Genomic DNA, 24,438 nt, shown 5'->3' with positions numbered 1-24,438 from the left:
AATTTAATTTTAGGAATGTATTTTATGTAACCTATTATATCCAAAATATCATTTTAACATGTAATCAATATAAAAACTAATGAGATACTTTCCATTCTTTTTTTCATACTAAGTCTTTGAAATCTGGTGTTTATACTTACAGTGTATCTGAATTTTGGATGCTAAATTTCCAACAGTTAAAGTGAAATGTAGTCTTACCAAAACAATGATGTGGTACATAAGGGAAAAATATTTTACACTCCTTCAGTATTTAATTTTAAATTAAAGTAAAAATTCAATTCTTCAGTTGCAGTAAAAATTCTTCAGTTGCACCAGCCACATTTCAACTGCTCAACAGCCACATATTAGACAGTACAGGGCTAGATTATGAAGAACTAGGCAGAGTAAATTATATTAAATTAATTCTATAATTGCTTCTCCTCCCTCTATTTTGCTTCCCTCCTCTCCTCTCATCTTTCTTCCTAGATCCTAAGGTCCAAGCAAATCGAAGGCAATTATGGAGTTGAGGGTGGGGGAGTGCTACAAACTCCATAGAAAAAGGAATGGGTGATTAATTGTGCCTTGAGACTTGTGTTAAGAAGGTTTTGCTACTTCCTGCCTACCTCATCTGGGAGACAGCTGGAGGTCTCATCTGCATCTTTTTTTTTTCCCCTCAAAGAAAGAGCAACCTTACAAATCTAGATGGAAAAAACTAAATAGTCAGGCTTCTCACATTGGGGTGTGGGGGCAGGCTTGGGGGAGTGCGGGACAGATGTGCCAGAATATAGAAGAGTTGTGGCATATCTCCCAGGATGTCAGATTTACTTAACGTTACTTAATGTTAAGTAAATTAAAAGTGTTGCTTTGTTAAAACAACCTTGGATATATCATGAAATAGAATGCAAATTTTCTATCAATCAAAAAAATAAATATGTTTTACATTATTCTGCTTCATATAAAATTTGAGAAAACAGAAAGAGGAGGAAATTCCTCAAATAGAGATTCACTGAGATTAATAACCAAACACTGGCAGGAGGGTTATAGAGAAGGACCTTAGGGAGAGAAGCTATCAATGCAACATTTTGGTCAAATTCCAACTTGAGGTAACTTGTATTTTTGCTCTTCATTTAGACATACTAAAAGAATGACAACAGTCAAATTATTATTAGTATTTTTTAAGTTTGGCCGGCCGCGCGTCTTGCCGATCCTATTTCCCCGACCAGGGATCCAACACGGGCCCTGGCAGTGAAAGCGACGATTCCTAACCACTGGACCGCAGGAGAATTCCCAAGAATTTTTTTTTTAAGACAGAGGATTTTTCAGCACGACAGAAGGCAGAGGGACAGAGCCACCTGAGAATATACGTTAAAATATTGGAGAATAGACCTGGATTAAGACCTGATTCTCACTAGCGACTGGGTCTTAGGCTATTCAACTTCTGGGAGCCTCCATTTTCTCACTTGTGATATTGAGATAATAAAAGCAGCTATTTATTTTTAGAACCTGGTACCTAGTAAGTATTCAATTAAAGTTACTAGGCATTGTTAATAATACATATTTTGTAGGCTTAGTAAGGAAAGGAACTATATGGATAATGCACAGTGCTGAATGCTTAGCAAAATCTCAATACATGGCAGCACTATTATTGTATCTTTTTTCCAGGATGGGTGTCTTCGAAAGAGAGTCCCAATATGACAGGAAACCAAATTTCACTTCAACTAGTACATGTAATTTAAATGTTAAAATTTTATTGGTAACAGAGACCATAGGTATTTTTTTAATGTGCTCATGATAAAGAATAAAATTTGTAGAGACAGGATCTCAATTTTAACATAGCATGGGTTTATCAGTCTTTAAATGTTAAATTACTTCTAAAGTTTATTTATTTATTTATTTTTTAATAGAAGCTAGTTGGCCTCCAGTCGTACTGGAAATGTAAGAAAGGGACATTAGTAAATTTTGATAAATGGGCCAAGGGCATAGCACCGAGATACAGCAGCTCAGGTCTCAGGATTCTGGCGCAGATGCTCCTGCGAAAAAAAGATGTGCTTAATGGGACGCGAGAAGAGGCAGGACGAACTCAGAATACCACTAGCCGGCGCCCAGCAGGGAAAAGGCAGGTGGGCGGGCGTGCTGCGGGAAGGCACGAGCTCGTTCCTAAGGGCCTTCCTTCCCGAGGAGGGGAGCGCCCGCTGAGGAGAGGGCACGGCTAGTACTTGGGGACGCATCTCCCCCCAACCCCTTTGTCCCCTCCCCTCCCCCGCCCACTAGTGAGCACGACCAACTGAGCCAAAGAGCACTGTGCCGGCGAAGCCCGACAAACCCGGCCGAGGGGGCCGCCCCGCCTCCCTCTTTCTACTTCGCCTCCGTCCCCGGCCCCGCGGCCCTGCGCCGGCAGGCGCCGTACGACCGCGACGCCCCTCCTCCCCGCCGGCACCTGAGGCGGGGAACTCACGGGCGGAAGGGGCCAAGACGCTGCCGGTACCTCACACACTGAGGGTGGCGTCGTTGGGGGAGACAGGGGACGGAGGAACCAGGCACAACCAAAACTGGAGAGTTGCCGGCGAGGCCCGAAGCCAGGGCGCGAGCGGAGAGTACCTGCGGAAAACCGAGGCTAGTGAGAGGGGGCCGGGCCAGCGGGCAGCCTTCCCCAGACGCCCCAGGCCTCAGACAGTTGCTCTCAGGTTACTCCACCGCTGCACTGCGGGCTCGGAGACCTCCCGCCAACCCGGAGCGAGGCCGGCGCGGGCCAATCAGCGCGCAAAGCCCGCCTCCGGGGGGCGGGGCCAGCCCAAAGCGCGCGCGCCTACCCCCCCCCCCCCCCACCTCGCGCTGCACTCGCTGCCTCAGCCGCCTGCCCACCTTGTCCCGTTACCCGGCTTTGCTTTCCCTCCCGGCAAGGTCCTGGTAAAACGCCTCGACACTCCCAGACCGCTTCTTGCCTTCTAATGTAACGCCTTACCCTTGGACACTTACCAAAATCAGGCTTGGATTAGAGCCATTTATCTTCCCTGCTGCGAGATGGAGAGGCCCTGCCGGGCTGGGACGTCAGGTCTTAACTTACCCCTCCTCCACCGCACCGGGCACACACACTGGCAGGAACGCGGTAAACGGAGACGTCAACAGCAGGAGGACGAAGAATCAGAGGTGAACTTCGCAGCAGCAATTGTAAATTACTGCTACGTTAAAATAACTGTAGAAACAGAGGAAGAGACAACCTAAACCAAAAAAGAAAGGTGTGAGCACCGTGGCTCTTTGTGAGAAGGGGTAATGTTATTCTATCCTGTTAAATCTATTGTTCCAAACTAATTTCTTCTACAGGTACCTTTTCTTTTTGACCTGGTGCCTGGGATGTAAGGTGCTTAATAAATGTTTGTTCAATGAATAAGTAAAAGGATTCTTCATAGCTTTTAAATTTTGTACGTGACGTCTTTTACTCTTCACTTCCCTTCTATCTAATGTATAACCTGCTTTTTTCCCCCTGTTAACGTATCATGGCCTTTTTTCATGTTGCTACAGCCTTTCTGAGTATTCTTGACGACTGCATAATAGTCCAGAGTGGATGGACCAAATGTAAATCATTTTGATATTTGCATTGCTTCTAGATTTTTCAGTTACCACAACTATCACACTTAAAAAGCAATTTGGCCTTGCGTATTTGTGGCACTTCCTAGCAATTAGTTCCTCAGTCAGCAACTCTGAAGAATGAATATTTAGTTCCCTTCTTTCTCGGGCTCTCACACAGCTAGATGATGGCAAAAAATCACCTACGTGAAAGAGGACACAATCTGCAAACTCATTTTTCCTTATAAGCATTTTGGATATTTTCCCCATGGCCCTTAAATGGGGGAATGAACCAAGAAGCATAAACTGGTTGTGAAAACCTTAAATACTGATTCTCCTAGGAAAACACTGCTTTGAGCCTCATTCTCTCTTTCCCTGGTGGTTCTCTTTTCCACAAGGTATCAGGGTTTATTGTGATTACTAATCTCCAGCCTTGAGTACACAGAATGTTTACTGAACAATGAATGACTACTACAGGCATACTGCTTTGTTTTATTGTGCTTCGCAGATACTACATTTTTTACAAATTGAAGGTTTATGGCAATCCTGCGTAGAGCAAGTCTATTAGCGCCACTTTTCCAGCAGCATTTTCTCACTTCATGTCTGTCACATTTGGCTAATTCTTGCAACATTACACACATTTTCATTATTATTATATTTGTTATGGTGATCCATGATCAGTGATCTTTGATGTTACTATTGTAATTATTTTGGGGTACCACAAACGGAGGCCATAAAAGCAAACTTAATGCATCTATAAGTGTGTGTTTTGATTGCTCCACTAACTGGCCATTCTCTTGTCTCACTCCCTTTCCTCAGGCCTATTCCCTGAGACACAATGAAATTGAAATCAGGCCAATTAGTAACCTTACAGTGGCTCCTAAGGGTTCAAGTGAAAGGAAGAGTTGCATGTCTCTCACTTTAAATCAAAAGTTAGGCCTCGGGCTTCCCTGGTGGCGCAGTGGTTGAGAGTCCGCCTGCCGATGCAGGGGACACGGGTTCGTGCCCCGGTCCGGGAAGATCCCACATGCCGCGGAGCGGCTGGGCCCGTGAGCCATGGCCGCTGGGCCTGCGCGTCCGGAGCCTGTGCTCTGCAACGGGAGAGGCCACAACAGTGAGAGGCCCGCGTACCGCAAAAAAAAACCAAAAAACTAGGCCTCTTTTCCAGAAATGGGATTGCATATAAATTTATAAAAAATGAAATATTTGATATGTACAAAAGAATATTAGTAACATATATGCAAGCTTAGCATAAAACAAAACCTCAAGAAGCCACTGCCCACCCAAAAAGCATGAACCTAAGATCCAAGGAATAGAACATTAAACAATACTGTTGAGATTCTGTATGCTCCTCCTCCTCCCCTTACTTCTCAGCAGAGGTGACTTTTGTTTTTCCCATCCCCCCCTCCCCAACTCACAGGATCTTAGTTCCCCCACCAGGGATTGAAAGTACCGAGTCCTAGTCACTGGACCGCCAGGGAATTAATTCCCCCATTCCATTTTCTTTTTAGATTTACCGTATTCTTAAACACAAATCTTGTTTGAAAATTTAATACTCTTTGTATTCTTCATAGTTTCAAGATTTAGACACACTAATGAATGACAGTAAATCATTTTCATCCCTGTGTAGGATTATTCTGTAAATATACCATAATGAATCAATGCTTCTGTCAAGTCACTTGTGTTATTTTTTGCTATGAAAGCTCTGAGTATTCCCATGCACAGACTTGGTTATCAGCTGCTATGCCTCTGTAAAGCCAAATTAGTTATTTATAGCTTGCACAGGCTCTGATGAGTTGGTGTCTGGTCAGTGCCCATGTATTAAAGTCAAATATTTTGAATACTACAATACTTCTCTTTATATATGTATGGCCCATGGTGCACTCATGTAGTTTTTCCATAAATGCTTTAAAGTGAAACTGATGGGTTTTAGAGTATGCACAGTTTCAACTATACAAGATTATCAATGCTAAATTCATTTCCCAGGTAGTTTTACCAGTTTTAAGTAAGAGTTTCCATTAGTCGACATCTTGCCAATGTCATATTTTCAGTCTTTTTGTGACTAGATTATCTTTTAAGGTGTATTGTAAAGGACAGCTTTATGTTCAGCACCCCTTTTCTAGGAAATGTTCTACCGAACCTCCCAAACCACTTGGGTGTAGAGATAGCAGCTATATTCATGCAATATCATCTCTCTCCTTCCTCACTCACTGGAGTCATAAGGGCCGGCCCTTGATTCAAGCTGGGCAAAATTCCCTTCCTGGAATTTTGCACTATGACCAAGAATGCAGCCTGGCTGACTGCTCTTTTCTGTGGTAGAGATAAAGTCTTCAGAAGTATCAGAACAATAGATAGAAGGACTTTATAAAATTTCTCTCTAGAATAGTTTTCTCCACTGTACCTCACTTTTTTGCTTATTAATGAAAATATCTTTCTTGATTTCTCCCCATTCTTGCTGCTGCCTATGACATAATCCTTATTTGTTAAAATGAGGCAATAGCCTCTCCACTTTCAAGTTTTGATTCCTGGTTTTAAGTGTTCATATTTACTAGGTGACTTCTGAAACACAAAATGTTACACAAAACTATATCACTTTCCTAAAAATATTCGAAGTGGCTCACAACAAAGATGACTTTAAGGTCAATAAAACAGAACCTAAATAAACTATAGCAAAGGGGAGGCAAGAAAGTACCCATAAGGATCTTGGAAAGTTTGATTCTGAACAAGAGGCAACTTCCCCAGTGTGCCTGTCAGCAGCTAGCTGAGAAACATTCCTTCAACTAACTGAACACTGACTTCTCATACTTACCAATATTTTACCAAATAAGGATTACAGGTTTGACAACAAACTATTTTTGCCATATAGACCCAGATCAATTTTCTCCTGAGACTATTCCAGCATTCTTGTACGAGACAAAAAGCAGTTAGATGAAGATAAATAAAAACTGCAACTATATTATTTTTTGCTAATTTCTCCAAAAGGTCACAGTGTCAAAATAGTGGTAGTAATAGTGATTTTTGAAACTCATTTGCCATTCATTAAACCAACATTTGCATACGTACTATGTGCTAGGCACTACTCTAGAAGCTGGAGACACGTCAGCGAACAAAAGAGACAAAAAATCTCTGTCCATACATTCTAGTCAAAATTAGACTGATCTAGACCCAAAGGCTTCTAAGGACCAAATGGAACAACATTTTGAAGGAACGCCCAACATATTAACGGATCTGTACAGCAAATAATTGATTTTCTTTCAAAAATGGAATAGATCACAATTTGTGTTAACCTGTCAGTGAGGATACCCAAATAGTTTAGGATACTCACTTAATAAAAGATTAGGGTACCCCATGAAAAACAGGCTGTACAGTACAGTAATAGAAAGCTGGTTTTTTAAAACAACATATTGAGTATATATGGTGTACTGCTATAAAGTGGTGTTTTCTTTTTTAAATTTATTTATTTAATTTACTTTTGGCTGCGTTTGGTCTTTGTTGCTACTTGTGGGCTTTCTCTAGTTGCGGCGAGCAGGGGCTACTCTTCGTTGCGGTGTGCGGGCTTTTCATTACAATGGCTTCTCTTGTTGCGGAGCACGGGCTCTAGGCACATGGGCTTCAGTAGTTGCGGCTCGCGGGCTCTAGACCATAGGCTCAGTAGTTGTGGCACACGAGATTAGTTGTTCCACAGCATGTGGGATCTTCCCGGACCAGGGCTCAAACCCGTGTCCCCTGCATTGGCAGGTGGATTCTTAACCACTGCGCCACCAGGGAAGCCCTATTAAATAGAAAGCTTTTAACCTAGATTTTTGATATTATCAAATTAATTTCAGTGGTGTTACCAGGCCCCAGCTAGAGATGGGCTACAAAAACCTGGGGCAATTATCCCAGGAGACAGGGATTTGTTTCTAAAACTTAAGGCATATACTGCATAACAGATGTGTAACAGAATGGGACGCTCGGCTTCACATAAGTTCTTCTGAGGTATTGAAGTAGGTTATTAATTTTTAGTTTGGTAAGTTGAGTAGTTTCCTGAGTTCGACCGGAATACGATTTTTCAAGTGATTCCGCCCCTCACGCCTGCATTCTCAATAATCCTTATTACACTAAGAGAGCTAGAGACAGAGCTCATGTTTACCCCAAGAATGGTGGGGTAGGTGTCAGTCTGTTAATAATCTGTTGGTAAGTGACAGCATTTTCAGAAACTATGCCAATATCAGTTTTTAAAAAAATATTGTATTCAATTTCTTTTTTTAATTAATTAATTAATTAATTTATGGCTATGTTGGGTCTTCGTTTCTGTGGGAGGGCTTTCTCTAGTTGCGGCAAGCGGGGGCCACTCCCCATCGCGGTGCGCGGGCCTCTCACTATTGCGGCCTCTCTTGTTGCAGAGCACAGGCTCCAGACGCGCAGGTTCAGTGGTTGTGGCTCACAGGCCCAGCCGCTCCGCGGCATGTGGGATCTTCCCAGACCAGGGCTCGAACCCGTGTCCCCTGCATTGGCAGGCAGATTCTCAACCACTACGCCACCAGGGGAGCCCCCAGTATCAGTTTGAGAATCACATATTGGAGGCAGTCGGATAAAAAAAGTTTCATCACCCTGGTTTTGTTTCCTCGGCTCTTTTTTCCTAAGAAATACACTAGATTTAAGACTTAAGTTATTCCAGTTAAACGTATTACATACATTAAGGACTCCTCTGGACTACTTCTTTCCTGTTGTACTGTATTCTGTCTTTGTGACTTTGTCAATAATCATGTTTATACATGATAGACTATAAATTAGTGTGCTAAAAGGCACACTATTGTAATAATAATTATAGTTGGTGTAAAAGTCTGATAGCTTCACATGTTTAGTTGTGGTGTCATTGCTCTCTCGGGAAGAATTTTGGCCTGTACATCTACTGAATGACTCAGAGTTAAGAAGCTGCAAAAATTAAAACACATCTTACTTGGTGAGCCCAGGCTAGGCTTGACTGAAAACCTCCAGGGATAGATCTTAGGTTCCCACCTTTTTGCACGCAGTATCAAAGAAATGCTGATTTTCTTTCTGACTTACTTCACTCTGTATGACAGACTCTAGGTCCATCCACGTCACTACAAATAACTCCATTTCGTTTCTTTTTATGGCTGAGTAATATTCCAGTGTATGTGCATGCTAACACATATATATGGAATCTAAGGAAAAAAAAAAAGGTCATGAAGAACCTAGGGGCAAGATAGGAATAAGGACACAGACTGAGAATGGACTTCAGGATATGGGGAGGGCGAAGGGTAAGCTGTGACAAAGTGAGAGAGTGGCATGGACATATATACACTACCAAACGTAAAATAGATGGCTAGTGGGAAGCAGCCGCATAGCACAGGGAGATCAGCTGGGTGCTTTGTGACCACCTAGAGGGGTGGGATAGGGAGGGTGGGAGGGAGGGAGACGCAAGAGGGAAGAGATGGGAACATATGTATATATATAACTGATTCACTTTGTTATAAAGCAGAAACTAACACACCATTGTAAAGCAATTATACTCGAATAAAGATGTTAAAAAAAAAAAGATTCGAAGGCAAAATACAAATTACCATGAATGCTAAAAGTTTGAGTCAAAATTATTTAAATAAAATCATTTTAGAAAAATTAAAAAAATAAAAATAAAAAAAAAGAAATGCTGAATCTGTGAGCTTCAGGCAGTTTGTTCTCGCTCCCTTTCACATACATACAACACACACCTCACAACACATCTGTAATCTTCCACTCTATTGATACCCAGAACAATCTGGGTTACAAGTAAGATTTTGTAACCACATTAGCTGGCAAAGATCCCTAAGAGGAAAAAAGATTTACAGCCACTTTTGTAAAAATAAGGTTTAATAAAAACACTGGCAATCTGTACAAGAAAGAAAATAATAAGAAATTAATTAAGTTTATGATTTAATGTCAACCAATGTAAGAGGTGGTAGCTGAAGGAAGTTTTTACTTTAAAAATCTTCTAGGCGGCCGCTGAGGTCTCGGGCTGCTGCCGCCGGGCTGCTGGCGAGGCAGTGGCCGGGCAGCTCCGGAGCGGCAGGGCAGGGGGGCCGGGAGGCGGGGCTGTGCCGCCCGCGGGGCTGGGACCTCGCCGGGAGGCGATGCGGTTAGGTTCTAGGAGCTCCGAGCATTTCTGCCTTGGGACAGCCACGCATCTAATTCTGCAAAGTACTTTTATATGTAAAATTTGTAAAGGATCAGAACAATGCCTCCAAGACCATCATCAGGTGAACTGTGGGGCATCCACTTGATGCCAAGACTCCTAGTAGAATGTTTACTACCAAATGGGATGATAGTAACTTCAGAATGCCTCCGTGAGGCTACACTAATAACTATAAAACATGAACTATTTAAAGAAGTGAGAAAATACCCTCGCCATCAACTTCAAGATGAATGTTCTTACCTTTTGTGTTACCCAAGAAGCAGAAAGGGAAGAATTTTTTCATGAAACGACTTTGTGACCTTACGCTTTTTCAACCCTTTAAAAAAGTAACTGAACCATTAGGCAACCATGAAGAAAAGATCCTCAACCGAGAAACTGGTTTTGCCGTTGGCATGCCAGTGTGTGAATTCGATATGGTTAAAGATCCAGAAGTACAGGACTTCGAAGAAATATTCTCAATGTTTGTAAAGCTGTGGATCTTACGGATCTCAATTCACCTCATGGTAGAGCAATGTATGTCTATCCTCCAAATGTAGAATCTTCACGAGAACTGCCAAAGCGCCTACATAATAAACTGGATAAAGGGCGAATATAGTGGTGATTTGGGTAACAGTTTCTCCAAATGACAAGCAGTGAAGTATACTCTGAAAATCAAACCATGACTGTGTGCCAGAACAAGTAATTGCTGAAGTGATCAGGAAAAAAATTCAAAGTATGTTGCTATCATCTGAACAACTGAAACTCTGTGCTTTAGAATATCAGGGCAAGTATATTTTAAAAGTGTGTGGGGCTTCCCTGGTGGCGCAGTGGTTGAAAGTCCGCCTGCCGATGCAGGGGACGCGGGTTCGTGCCCCGGTCCGGGAAGATCCCACATGCAGCAGAGCGGCTGGGCCCGTGAGCCATGGCCGCTGAGCCTGCGCGTCCGGAGCCTGTGCTCTGCAACGGGAGAGGGCACAACAGTGAGAGGCCCGCGTACCGCAAAAAAAAAAAAAAAAAAAAAAAAAAAAAAATGTGTGGATGTGACAAATACTTTCTAGAAAAATATCCTTAGTGTAAGTATATAAGAAGCTGTATAATGCTTGGGAGGATGCCCAGTTTGATGCTGATGGCTAAAGAAAGGCTCTACTCTCAACTGCCAATGGATTTTTACAATGCCATCTTATTCCAGATGCATCTCCACAGCTACACCATATACGAATGGAGAAACATCTACAAAATCCCTTTGGGTTATAAATAGTGCACTCAAGAATAAAAATTCTTTGTGCAACCTATGTGAATGTAAATATTCGAGACACTGACAAGATCTATGTTAGAACAGGTATCTACCATGGAGGAGAACGCTTATGTGATAATGTGAACACTCAAAGAGTACCTTGTTCCAATCCCAGGTGGAATGAATGGCTGAATTAAGATATATACATTCCTGATCTTCCTCATGCTGCTCGACTTTGCCTTTCCATCTGTTCTGTTAAAGGCCGAAAGGGTGCTAAGGAGGAACACTGTCCATTGGGCTGGGGAAATATAAACTTGTTTGATTACACAGATACTCTAGTATCTGGAAAAATGGCTTTGAATCTTTCGCCAGTACCTCATGGACTTGAAGATTTGCTGAACTCTATTGGTGTTACTGGATCAAATCCAAATAAAGAAACTCCATGTTTAGAGTTGGAGTTTGACTGGTTTGGCAGTGCGGTGAGGTTTCCAGATATGTCAGTGATTGAAGAGCATGCCAATTGGTCTGTATCCCGAGAAGCAGGATTTAGTTATTCCCATGCAGGACTGAGTAACAGACTAGCTAGAGACAATGAATTGAGAAAATGCTAACAGCTCCAAGCAATTTGTACACGAGATCCTCTATCTGAAATCACTAAGAGATTTTCTGTGGAGCCACAGACACTTGTGTAACTATCCCTGAAATTCTACCCGAATTAACTCTGTTAAATGGAATTCTAGCGATGAAGTAGCTCAGATGTACTGCTTGGTAAACGACTGGCCTCCAATCAAACCTCAACAGGCTATGGAGCTTCTGGACTGCAATTACCCAGATCCCATGGTTCAAGGTTTTGCTGTTCAATGCTTAGAAAAATATTTAACAGATGACAAACTTTCTCAGTACCTAATTCTGCTAGTACAGGTCCTAAACTATGAACAGTATTTGGATAACCTACTTGTGAGATTTTTACTCAAAAAAGCATTGACTAATCAAAGGATTAGGCACTTTTTCTTTTGGCATTTAAAATCTGAGATGCACCATAAAACAGGTTTGGCCTGCTTTTGGAGTCCTATTGCTGTGCATGTGGGGTGTATCTGAAACACCTGAACAGGCAGATTGAAGCTATGGGAAGAGCTCATTAACTTAACTGACATTCTCAAACAAGAGAAGGATGAAACACAGAAGGTGCAGATGAAGTTTTTAGTTGAGCAAATGCGGCTACCAGATTTCACTGATGCTCTTCAGGGCTTTCTATTGCCTCTAAACCCTGCTCATCAGCTGGGAAATCTCAGGCTTGAAGAGTGTCAAATTATGTCCTCTGCAAAAAGGCCACTGTGGTTGAATTGGGAGAACCCAGACATCACGTCAGAATTACTCTTTCAGAACGAGATTTTTTTAAATGATGATTTATGGCAAGATATGCTAACACTTCAAATTATTTGCATTATGGAAAATATCTGACAAAATCAAGGTTTTGATTTTCAAATGTTACCTTATGGTTGTCAATTGGTGACTGTGTGGGACTTACTGAGGTGGTGAGAAATTCACACTATTATGCAAATTCAGTCTAAAGGAGGCCTGAAAGGTGCCCTGCAGTTCAACAGCCACACACTACATCAGTGGCTCAGAGACAAGAACAAGGGAGAAATATGCAGCCATCGATCTGTTTACATGTTCATGTGCTGGGTATTGTGTTGCTATCTTCATTTTGGGAATTGGAGATGGTCACAATAGTAACATCATGGTTAAAGATGATGGACAACTGTTTCATACAGATTTTGGACACTTTTTGGATCACAAGAAGAAAAAATCTGGTTATAAACGAGAGCGTGTACCATTTGTTTTGACCCAAGATTTCTTAATAGTGATTAGTAAAGGAGCCCAAGAATGCACAAAGATAAGAGAATCTGAGAGGTTTCAGGAGATGTGTTACAAGGCTTATCTAGCTATTCGGCAGCATGTCAATCTCTCCATAAATCTTTTCTCAATGATGCTTGGCTCTGGAATGCCAGAACTACAATCTTTTCATGATACTGCATACATTCGAAAGACCCTAGCTTTAGATAAAACTGAGCAAGAGGCTTTGGAATATTTCATAAAACCAATGATGCACACTATGGTGGCTGGACAACAAAAATGGATTGGATCTTCCACACAATTAAGCAGCATGCTTTGAACTGAAATGATAACTAAGAAACTGAAAGCTCAGTATCTGGATTCTATACTGCAGTTAGTAACTGTCAACAGGCAAAGACTGACTGCACAGGAAATGCACAATCCATGAACAGCATTAGAATTTACAGCAAGAATCGAAATAAAATACTATATAATTTAAATAATGTAAACGCAAACAGGGTTTGATAGAACTAATTCATTTCAAAATTAAGCTTTCACATTTCAAAATGTGCAATTTCATGTTATGCCTTAAGTCCAAAAAGGTAAACTTCGTGATTGTTTGTATCTTTTTTTAAAAAACAAAAAAACCCCCCAAATATATAGAAATGATGGATAAGGAAAAAGAATGATTTTTTTTTGTCTTGCAAATGTTTCATGTTTTGAAATGTGGACATAACAAAGTATATTATTGCATTAGGTCCATGTAAACTGGACTTTGATGTTAAATTACACTAAGATTGGAAAATAATGAAAATTTCTTATTAAAAAGTTTTTTTCTAATCGGGATTTATTTAGAAATTCTGGCATTCAAAAGTACAGGTAAAACTGAACAAGAGATCAAACTTTCTACACTGTATCTAAATTTCACTTTTGTTGAAACATTATAAAGAGAATAAAGATAAAACTTTCATCATATACTTACAGGGAATCAATTTATGTTTTATTGAACTGCTGTTGATTTTGCAAGGTACCCTGTCACTTTAAACTCTCTTTAACCACTTTTTAGCTGTTTAAGGAAATTATAAAACATTGAAATCTACTAGCAAAAAAGGGATAGAGTATTTCTACGTGAGGGAACTGGTATAGTCAGGCTATTAAGTGTTTTCTCAGGCACAGCTTTTATTCAGGGATGGATTTACAAGGAAGAGAAGAGGTGGATTGAGTCAGGGCAGCAAGAGTAAAGTAAGCCTATTTTCCTTCTCTAAACACATTTTTAATGTAAAGATGTGAAAGAAAAAAATTTGTTCTTTTGGTTCAGAAGTTAACAGTTGCCAAGCAGACACAGGAATGTACGTGAACTTATATATGGAGATATACTTAAGTTCCTTGGCTCGATATAATACACTTTTATATACTCTTAAGGGACACATCTCAAGATGCTCCTGGTTTTCCCTTAGACAATTTTTTTTTAAGGCCTATTATAACCTCTTCCACTTCCAACCAGCCACATTTTAAACTTTAAAATTCTGCTTGCAGGTATTTTGACTCAACATTTTGAACAAACCTGTCCTGCTGATCATGATTAAAATTGGTCCCCGGGCAAAATTAAAATAATGAATGGTAAAGCTTCAAATGCAATTTGTAGTTGATTCTTTCCATTCAAGAACAGAAATGGACCATAATAATCCATGTGGATCCATCACATTATCACAGTTATCTAGTGTGTTTAATGACTCTGAATGTCATGACGTTTAGAATAAATTTGAATATAGAAAATTATTAAAAATCAGAGGAAAAATGATATAAATTAGCAAAAGGGAAGAACAAATTAGTGACACTAGAATTATAGGATATTTTTCTGCTAAGAAAGTTTTATTTATTTCAAGTAGCAGAGCCAAGCAAATAATATTTGTAATGAACACATTATAGGAATAGAAGCTGTTAAAGTATTTTAAGACTGCTTGAATAATTTTAAAACATGATAAATTTCTATTCTTCAAATTCAGCGACCAATATTAATTTGCTTAATTAGTGACTATTTTTTTCATATTCAGTACTGACCTGGCTAAATTACTACAAAAACCCAATATGTAGGATCCAAATTAATGTGTTTTGACTATTACTAAGATTAATAAAAGACTGCCCTGTCTCCTGCCAAAGGCTTATTTTCTAGACCCCCTTCACACTACACTGATAAGAATACATCTAAAATTCTATTTAAAATTGCTCAACTTACTCTTCAGCTAGGAAGATATTTAAATCACATTAGATAAAAAGCCTGTGTGACCTAACCTAATACATCATATGCAGTACATGGACAATTTAAAAAAAAAACCAATTCAGTATGCGTCAAAAACATTAAAATCTATTTGAATAAAATGTGTGTTTAAATGTCTCATTGTAAAAGAAAAAAAAAAAAAGGAATAAAATAACCAGTCAGGCTTCATATCAATTAGACAACTTTTACTAAATGAGAAAACTACATTTAAAATGTGCTTTAAAACAAAATGGAATTAGAAAAAAAAGACATATGCATTTGAAAGAACGTTGCACTGTGCTGAAAATCAAATCTCTTGCAGTAATACAATACGCCAATTCTTAAAACGTAAGTTAACAGAATTCTCAATTTAACAATTTCAAAGACGATATTAAGGTCAAGAATTTCACATCTATGGTAGCACTTATAGAAGGGCATTTATAAATATGATGTCCATCCCTATGAAGCTTACAAATTTGACAACGCTCAATAAAAGCTTTGAGAATCACATCCAAAAGTGTTGCATCTAAAGCATCACAAATCTGTGTCCTGTAAGTTCTCCTTCTAAAATCTTTATGTTGACTTTTCTATTCCTGTCATTTGTTAATACTACCCTTAAAAAAAAAAAAGAACAGGAAAAGAAATGCTGCAATAAACCCTTGATCATGTACAGAAATTATTGCTACTATAGTTCACTACAAAGCATGTCTATACAATATCATATGAACTTTGATCATGAAAAATCAGAATAAAAATCTTTAGTGACATAAGCCTTACAATCGTATACAACATTCACATGGCAATATTAGACAGTCAAGCACCCAATACCCATAGTTGACAAATGTCCCACTGACCAGCATTCATTTAAATACATCCTTCGTACAGAGGGAGGAAAAAGAGATAATGTCAGCTTTCCAAGGCTTGTCAAAAAAGGATTCTCATGTTCTGTGGATCTAAAAACAAACAACAACAACAACAACAACAAAAACCAAAAAACAAAACCAATGCAGGTGAGGGTGTTACCAGAAAGTTAAGCATGCCAAAAAGGTGTTTCGTGCGAATTAAAACCTAAAGCCAAGGTACCACATAATCACATTACCAACTAGTTGGGTATGCTAAATGAGCCTTATCTTAAAGTTAAATGAAAATGCTACTGCACGATAGAGCATCAATAAGTTAGAATTAGAGCGCACAAATCCAAATCAGTGGCAATTTCTCTATAAAGCAAGATATTCACTATCAGCTGTAATGTTTGCCCAAACTGATTAAATCACTCGATTGGACAGTCTGCATATTTTTAAAAAATATCTCTAAAATTCCTTTTTACTGTAATGAGGCATAAGTTTTCTTAGTGAGATCAAACAGGTACATAAGTAAATAAGCAATGGAAAATTAATAGTCGAACGTCTTTAAAGCTCTTCCCACATTTCACTTTTTAAAATGTCTGGGAAAAAATTTAAAGAATTTGCCATTATTTTAGCAAAAACAAACAAAACAAAAACAAGCCCCAAATAATTAAACAACCAAGCAACACTAAAACCACATTACACAGATGGATCATCATGCTTTCATCTGGTTTAACTATCACATCTAGTTTAACTGGGATGCTTTTCAACTTTAAAAACTGTGATACGTGAAGATGTAAATTTAATGGGCAATTCTGAATTTGGATTTAACTTTGTTGAATATTATAACAGAGTATACTTATTACAATACAGTGTAGCACATCTTTCTATTAGAAAAAAATTTAAGATCCTTTACCCGTCTCCTTAAGTTAAAGGTGTGACATCATAAAGGGTGTCAAATGGCTGGATGGTTTTACAGTGCACACTTATATATTATGAAGTATGTCCTTAACAAATCTGATGGTTTCTTTACAGAGTTCCTTTCTTCACCTTTTCTTCGGTGGATTAGCTGTTCGAGGTGGAGTGACGGGACGTCCTGAATTCAGTCCACCATATTGGTACTTAGCTTTCTTTTCAGATGGTTTCAATATCTTAAAGTAAATAATTTAGTAACAATGTTATTTTTTCAAGTACAATAAGTTTAAGGAAATTACTGTTACAATAGTGGGCCTTTCAATAAATGACATCAATTATAAAACTGTAGAAGAAAACAGCAAAGTTCCACAAACATTTCTCACATTTAAGGAGTACAGTAAATGTCTGAATATTGCTATTACTGGTCATTCCATTGATAATTTTAAAATTTTATTTATTTTATTTTTTATTGGCATATAGTTACTTTACAATGTTGTGTTATTTTCTGCTGTACAAAAGCTCAAGTACACAAATCCCTTCAACTACCCAATCCTTAAACTTAAGTATCAATAAAAAAATTTTCAAATTAGCGTATCTCTATGACGAAGAATACTAGTTTAAGAGTCAAAACACCTAGGTTCTCATCATAATTCTTCTACTATTTAGAGGGTAATTAGTCACAAACTCTTCAGATCTTGATTTATTATGTGTACACAGATCTTTTATTTTAAAAAAGCTATATATATTAGATACCATAGAGTTCAACCATTAAAATGTAACAAGTCAACAATTTTTTATATACTTGCAGCTATACAACCACTGCTATAATCTAACATTAGAACGTTTTTGTCACCCCAGGAAGAAACCTTGTTCCCATAAGCAATCACTCCCTCCCTATTTCCATTCTCCACTCCCCTAAAACTCCCTTCAACTCCAAGCAGTCACTACTTTACCTTCTCTATTGATTTGTCTTTTCTGGCTATTTTAAATGAATGAAACCACACAATGCATGGTCTTTTGTGACTCGCTTCTTTCACTAAGATAATGATTTTGATGTTGTAGCATATATTAGTCCTTCATTACTTTTTTTTTTTGGCCATGCCACGTGGCTTATGGGATTTTAGTTCCCCGACCAGGGATCAAACCAAGGCCCTTGGCAGTGAGAGTGCAGAGTCCTAACCATTGGACCCACCAGGAAATTCCCAGTACTTCATTACTTTTAATTGCCAACAATATGCCATTTTATGGATATTCCACATTTTGTTTATTCACTCTTTAGCTAATGGCCATCTGGGTTATTTCTACCTTTGGCTATTATAAATAATGCTCCTATGAATATGCATATACATGTATTTGAGTACCTGTTTTCAATTCTTTCAGGTATATTCCTAGGAGTGGAATTGCTGGGTCATATAGAAATTCTATGTTTAACTTTTTGAGGAACTGCCAAACTGTTTTGCAAAGCAGCCACACCATTTCCCATTCCCACTATCAATGCATAAGGTTCCAACTTCTCCACATCCTCACCAATACTTGTTACTATCTGACATTTAAAAATTATGTTTATTCTTCTGGGTGTAAACAGAGCTTTAACCTACATTTCAGGTAGAGAATTTCAGTATTTACATAAAAAACGTGTAGAAAAGACTCATAAGCATTTTTATTCAGAGTGTCATAGTGCCCCGGTGCGGGGGGCGGGATATATTAATACAACTCGATTATGGCAACTGTTGAAGGATAAGGCCTGGTTACTATGTTTAAACTGAAAATGAGAAGTCAAACATTTAGCATTCAAGTCTACTAACTGATAGAAACAAACCCCTTCTACATTTAAAAAGAGAAATACAGTGTGTGATATTAAGGACATAAAATAACCTTTGCAAAAAGCTAAGTATTAAAGTGATTTAAGTCCATGAACAAGAATGATTTTAAGGAGCACACTAAAGTTAAAGCTGGTCTCTCTCTTTTTTTTTTTTTTGTGGTACGTGGGCCTCCCCCTGTTGTGGCCTCTCCCGTTGCGGAGCACAGGCTCCAGACGCGCAGGCTCAGCGGCCACGGCTCACGGGCCTAGCTGCTCCGCGGCATGCGGGATCTTCCCGGACTGGGGCACAAACTCGTGTCCCCTGCATCGGCAGGCGGACTCTCAGCCACTGCGCCACCAGGGAAGCCCTGGTCTCTTTTTAAAATGTAAATGTCTCTATATTCACAAATTGATACTTTAAGATTATTTGGAAAGTTTTTCTTAGGAAAGTTTTTCTTAGGTAAATATTCTACATTATTTTAATCGAAGTTTATAATATAACTCTCTCCACTCAACGCCTGTCCTACCTATTCATCTTGCAGAAGAAAACAAAATCTAAATTATTCACTGAATTTACATTCTTTTAGTAGGTAAGCCACTATCTAAGGATTCATACAGGAATTTAACAATTTCAACATCTGCATCAAGAATGACTGACACGACTCACGTTTCCTAAAACTCGAATTATGGGTTATATACCAAAAAGACTGGAGCGTTTGTGAATGAAAATAGAAATCTCTAAAGGAGTCTATAAGTGATTTTACTTCTGAACAAAACTGATTTTCTATACTAACTGAAGGAAAGAACACAATCTGAAAGAAAATTCTTCTGACAATAGTTTTAATTAGACTTCTAGTTGTTAAAACCTTTTGGTTACCAAAGGGGAAAAGGGGTGGCAGAGGGATAAATTAGGAGTTTGGCATTAGCGGATTCAAACTACTATATATAAATTAGATAAACAACAAGGTTCTACTGTATAACACAGGGAACTATATTCAATATCCTGTAATAAATCACAATGGAAAAGAATATGAAAAAGAATACATATATATGTATAACTTAATCACTGCTTTACACCAGAAACTAACACAACATTGTAAATCAACTATACTTCAATTAAAAAAAAAAGAGGGGCTTCCCTGGTGGCACAGTGGGTGAGAGTCTGCCTGCCAATGCAGGGGACACGGGTTTGTGCCCTGGTACGGGAAGGTCCCACATGCCGCAGAGCAGTTGGGCCCACGAGCCATGGCCGCTGAGCCTGTGCGTCCGGAGCCTGTGCTCCGCAATGGGAGAGGCCACAACAGTGAGAGGCCCGCGTATTGCAAAAAACAAAACAAACAAAAAAACAAACAAAAAAAGAGATTTCTAGTTGTTCAAAGTTGATATATTGTATCATACCTGAAATGAACACATCAAAGTTTCATCCACACTCATCATTCCACCAGCATTATCAAACTCGCCACAGTAATTTGGGGCTGAAAATAGGGTTACCAATTGTCGCTTAGCAAAGAATTCATATCCATCTTCCACCACCTGGCAAAGAAAAAGTCAAAAGAAAAAACACACTTATTTATGTGTTCTTTGAAATTCTCAACCATTAATACTAATTAAGATTAATGTGACAAAGACCTGAAAAAAAAAAAAAAAAACCCTGTTTTGTTTTGGAAGCTTGATTTTTGTTCCACTTTCTAATTTCCTATTAGTATTACATAGCCACACACTGAAAACTTTACTAAGTTGAGCTTACTGTACACAGATCACGCTACAAAAAATTAGCTGCCTATAGATTACACTTCTTTGTGTGTAACTCTTTTCCTTAATGATTTAACATGACTTCTAGAATCTGTTGTCAATTCCTGAGTGAACTAAACAACACGTTTCCCAGTCTACAGATTTGAGAGGTATGCAATGACATGTAAATATTTTCTATTTATTTGTAGTAGGCAACAATACTTTCTAAAGTCTTCTTGGTATTCTTTGATTAAGCAAAATTATCCTACCAATACTTGGAGAAAGCACTTCCACAATTATTTACATTTTTATATAATTCCTACTTTAGTATCAGGTACATGTGCTGGTTGTTATTACCTCATGGTAAAATTTAGATATTAACCTTTTCTGTTAAGACTCTGTCCACCTTATCTACTCCAGCTCAGCACACTGCTTGGCACTCAGTATGTCCTTTTAGTTCTTAGTTTGCTCGTTCACTTGTTTATTTATTCACGTATTTACTAAAAGAACAGGGTTTTTAAAAAAGGAAATATCTGTAGTTTGTGTTGTTTCCCATCATAAATCTCTTAATTTTAGAGACAGTAAGTTTGAAAATAAGCAGAACAGGATTTTGGAGGTGTCTAGAAAAAGATCATGCAAACTAAGGTAGTTCAGTAACCTGACTTTTAAAAATCATCACTATTTCTGAAAAGACAAATGAATAGAGACCTATGGCTGAAAAAACTGATTATCAGTGGATATTTTATTAGGAAACTCAGCAACTCTGCCCTGTTATCTTGTGGAAGACTTATTTTAATTACCTAAACTATAAATACAATGTTCACTGATTAAAAAATATGCCAAAAGCAAAGGATTTGGGGACATAACTTCACTTAATTGAACTAGGAAATTTTAATAGCAAAAAAGGCATTTGATATACAACATGTGCAGAAAATGAGAAGCCTGTCATCTTTGTTATCCCATAGGATCACATAAAGAAGGTAGAAGTAGTCAAGGGTTATGGGGAGCAAGACCACAGAAAAAAGGGGAGTACTGTAGAATAGCATATAATTAACAAATTTTGCCTTAACGAAGAAATAACAAGGAATCTTTAAGTATTATACTTACAAATTTCAAATACTTAAAAAAGTAGCAAAAAAAGATTTAAAAAAATGCTTTTCAATGTATTTTAAATTAGTTATGTTCTAGAGAGCATGAGGACTTGATATATTGTTAAAATAAGCTTTTGTTAACAAACACACACTACATGTTACAATATGTCAGTAAATTCACAAGGCAATGGATATTCAAAGGCCAACAAGTCACAATTCTCTCCTTAAAGAGTATATAATGTGGGCTTCCCTGGTGGCGCAGTGGTTGAGAGTCCACCCGCCGATGCAGGGGACACGGGTTCGTGCCCTGGTCCGGGAAGATCCCACATGCCGCGGAGCGGCTGGGCCCGTGAGCCATGGTCGCTGAGCCTGTGCGTCCGGAGCCTGTGCTCCGCAATGGGAGAGGCCACAACAGTGAGAGGCCCGCGGAGTTTATAATCTATCGGTGAAGGACAAAAAAAACCCCAAATACGCCTAAATTGTACATGTATTTTTTTTCAATGAAAATTCAAATATACACAAAACTAGAGAGAGTTCAATAAACTCCCATTTACTCATCAACCTGATTCAATAATTACCAAGACTTTGCTACATTTATTTCATTTATCCACCCCCGCTTTTCTCTGCTGATGTTATTTTATTTTTTAACATCTTTACTGGAGTATAACTGCTTCACAATGGTGTGTTAACTTCTGCTTTAAAACAAAGTGAATCAGGTATACATATACATATATCCCCGTATCTCCTCCCACCCTCCTTATCCCACCCCTCTACATGGACACAAAGAACTGAGCTGATCTCCCTGTGCTATGTGGCTGCTTCCCACTAGCTATCTATTTTACATTTGGTAGTATATATATGTCCATGCCACTCTCTCACTGCTTCCCAGCTTACCCTTCCCTCTCCCCGTGTCCTCAAGTCCATTCTCTATGTCTGCATCTTGCTTTTGTTATTTTAAAACAAACCCTAGATACATCATCTTACCCTATGTACTTGAGGAGGCATTTCGAAAAATATTGACATCCTTCTTACATAGCAATATGTATCATCACAGAGCTAAAACAATTAACAACAACTCCTTGATATCTAATACCTAGCCTATAATCGAATTTCCCCAATTGTCTCTTTACAGTGTGGTTTGTTCTTATCAAAATCCACACAGTTCATTTGATTTTTATCTATAGTATGTAACTATCATATTAAAATGGGGTCAAATATTTCTAGAAAGCTTCAGCCAAGAACTGAAAAATCTGTTAGTATTGCAGTACACTACAAAAATATATTCCTTTGAAACCTTTCTCCTTAGAGGGTGAGAAAGGGTTAACTAATCATTAGATTGTTAATTGTGAGATCAAGGCATAGGCTTTACCTCTTCTACTGCTTTCCTTGTATAATTAGCTTTCTTGGATCTCAATTTCCTCAAAAATAAAAGGAGTACACCTGGGTGAAGTTAATAAACATCAAAACATCCAAGTTTTCTTATTTCATACCTGATGAGCTCGACAAATCAAGTCTAAATCATGACGATTCAGAAATTTACTGACTACATCAGCTCCAAAAGTGAAGGAAACACCACGATCATTTTCTCCCCAACCTTGCACATCCTTATCTGGGTCAGACCACAGCAAATCACAGAGCAACCCTTTAAAGAATAAAAACACAGCAATGAAAAAACAAAACAAAATTTATAAAGTATATCTACATCACATTTGTTCTCCTGTCCTCTTACCCTTTAATAATAGTAATAATCACTTGCGCCCTAGTATCCCAGCCTATCAAACTTAGCCATTTTTTGTTAAAGTAACCATGCAAATACAATTGTGCCCGACTTAAAGCAGTACTCGCCAACCCTTTCCACAGAGAAGACATGTGTGCATGGCTCACTCTAAAGCATATATTGGAAAAGGTTGTTCGTCTTCTATCTATAGTTTCTCAGTATGGATAACCAATTGACCCAGTAGCATTTCCTGAATAGTTCATCCTTTCCTTACAGAGCTAACTATCCTGTTTCTGGTGCTGTAGTCTATTCCATTAATCTACTTTATTTAACACTGAGCCAATAACACACTAGAGCTTTTAAATAAATCTTCCTATTTGGTAGGCCTACCCCCTGCTTAATATTTTTCTTCAGGATTGTCTTGGTTACTTTTAATCCTTTGTTCTTCCACATATAAACCTCTGAATCAGTCTGTCAAATTCTGTAGACCTAATCGAGATTTCACTGGAACTAATTTGATCTATAGATCAATTTGATGGAAGAAAACATTTTCTACAAAGGCCTGGAGGATTTAAATAAAGTATATGGAGGAACAAAATCAGATCAGATCCTTGACTTTAGAATGTTTTGGGCTTAAAAAAAGAGGTCAGAGCTAAAAATATTTATCTAAGTATCTTCATCTTACTAATAGTAGTGTAAATCTTAGAAGGGGCTGAGACCATCTTGGGAATGTAAAGTAAGAAGACCAGTAAATGAACAGGAATCAAACATTTAATAAGCAGGCAGAGAAGGAATGAGCAAAAAGTATTGGGAAGGAATAGTCAAAACAAAAGGAAGAGATTAGAATAGTAGGATCTCCTGAAAGGGTAAGAATTATCTAGAAGTAGGAAATGGTTAAGTTTCAAGTACAATGAACAAGTGGATTAGGACAAAAACCTATGCTATTTACAATTAGATTATCAGACCATAATGAAAGCAGTATCTTGACGGTTGAGGGGAAGAGAGAGGGTAAAGTCAAGTTGTAGTGAGATTAAGAAAGGGTAGATGTTGAGATGGTGATATTTAGTTTTCTAAGAACTATGGTACTAAGGGAAGACTGTTTTAGAATGAGTCAGCTTTAAAGTTTTTTTTGATAATCCATATACCTCATAATATAGCTTATCACGAAAGGAGATCTTCACTTTGAGTCACAGTACAGCTTATCTTGATAGGGGAAGTATCTAAAACACCCTGTAGAAATCGTGGCAATGCTCGCTTAATTTCTATCATTATTTCCTAAACTCCTGTCATGATGTTTTAAGAAATCCACCAGCA

At 38.5% G+C, this 24,438-nt stretch overlaps 2 protein-coding genes and 1 pseudogene across 3 annotated transcripts in view; 1 reads left to right on the top strand and 2 right to left on the bottom strand.

Moving 5' to 3' along the window:
* Nucleotides 1-8,617, bottom strand: part of SPDYA (speedy/RINGO cell cycle regulator family member A) — a 41,279-nt gene extending 32,662 nt beyond the window's left edge. Inside the window, exons 1-2 of one of the 2 annotated variants that reach the window (XM_032653303.1) lie at nucleotides 8,593-8,617; nucleotides 2,578-3,197 (exon numbers count right to left, since the gene is read on the bottom strand). The gene's annotated coding sequence lies outside the window, so the exon portion shown is untranslated. Of the gene's footprint in view, nucleotides 1-2,577; nucleotides 3,350-8,592 lie in introns of those variants that run through there. The other variant, XM_032653302.1, reaches the window with a different exon arrangement.
* An 879-nt stretch (nucleotides 8,618-9,496) lies between these two features.
* LOC116764123 lies at nucleotides 9,497-15,949 on the top strand (annotated as a pseudogene).
* PPP1CB (protein phosphatase 1 catalytic subunit beta) overlaps nucleotides 15,216-24,438 on the bottom strand; it is a 37,353-nt gene continuing 28,130 nt past the window's right edge. Inside the window, 3 exon segments of the mRNA XM_032652394.1 lie at nucleotides 15,216-17,020; nucleotides 19,984-20,118; nucleotides 22,898-23,049. Coding sequence (XP_032508285.1) covers nucleotides 16,916-17,020; nucleotides 19,984-20,118; nucleotides 22,898-23,049 — 392 coding nt within the window. The 3' untranslated portion in view covers nucleotides 15,216-16,915.

This window comes from Phocoena sinus, chromosome 13 (genome assembly GCF_008692025.1).
Source record: "Phocoena sinus isolate mPhoSin1 chromosome 13, mPhoSin1.pri, whole genome shotgun sequence".
Taxonomy (NCBI): Eukaryota; Metazoa; Chordata; class Mammalia; order Artiodactyla; family Phocoenidae; genus Phocoena; species Phocoena sinus.
This window is presented reverse-complemented; position numbering and strand designations above follow the sequence as displayed.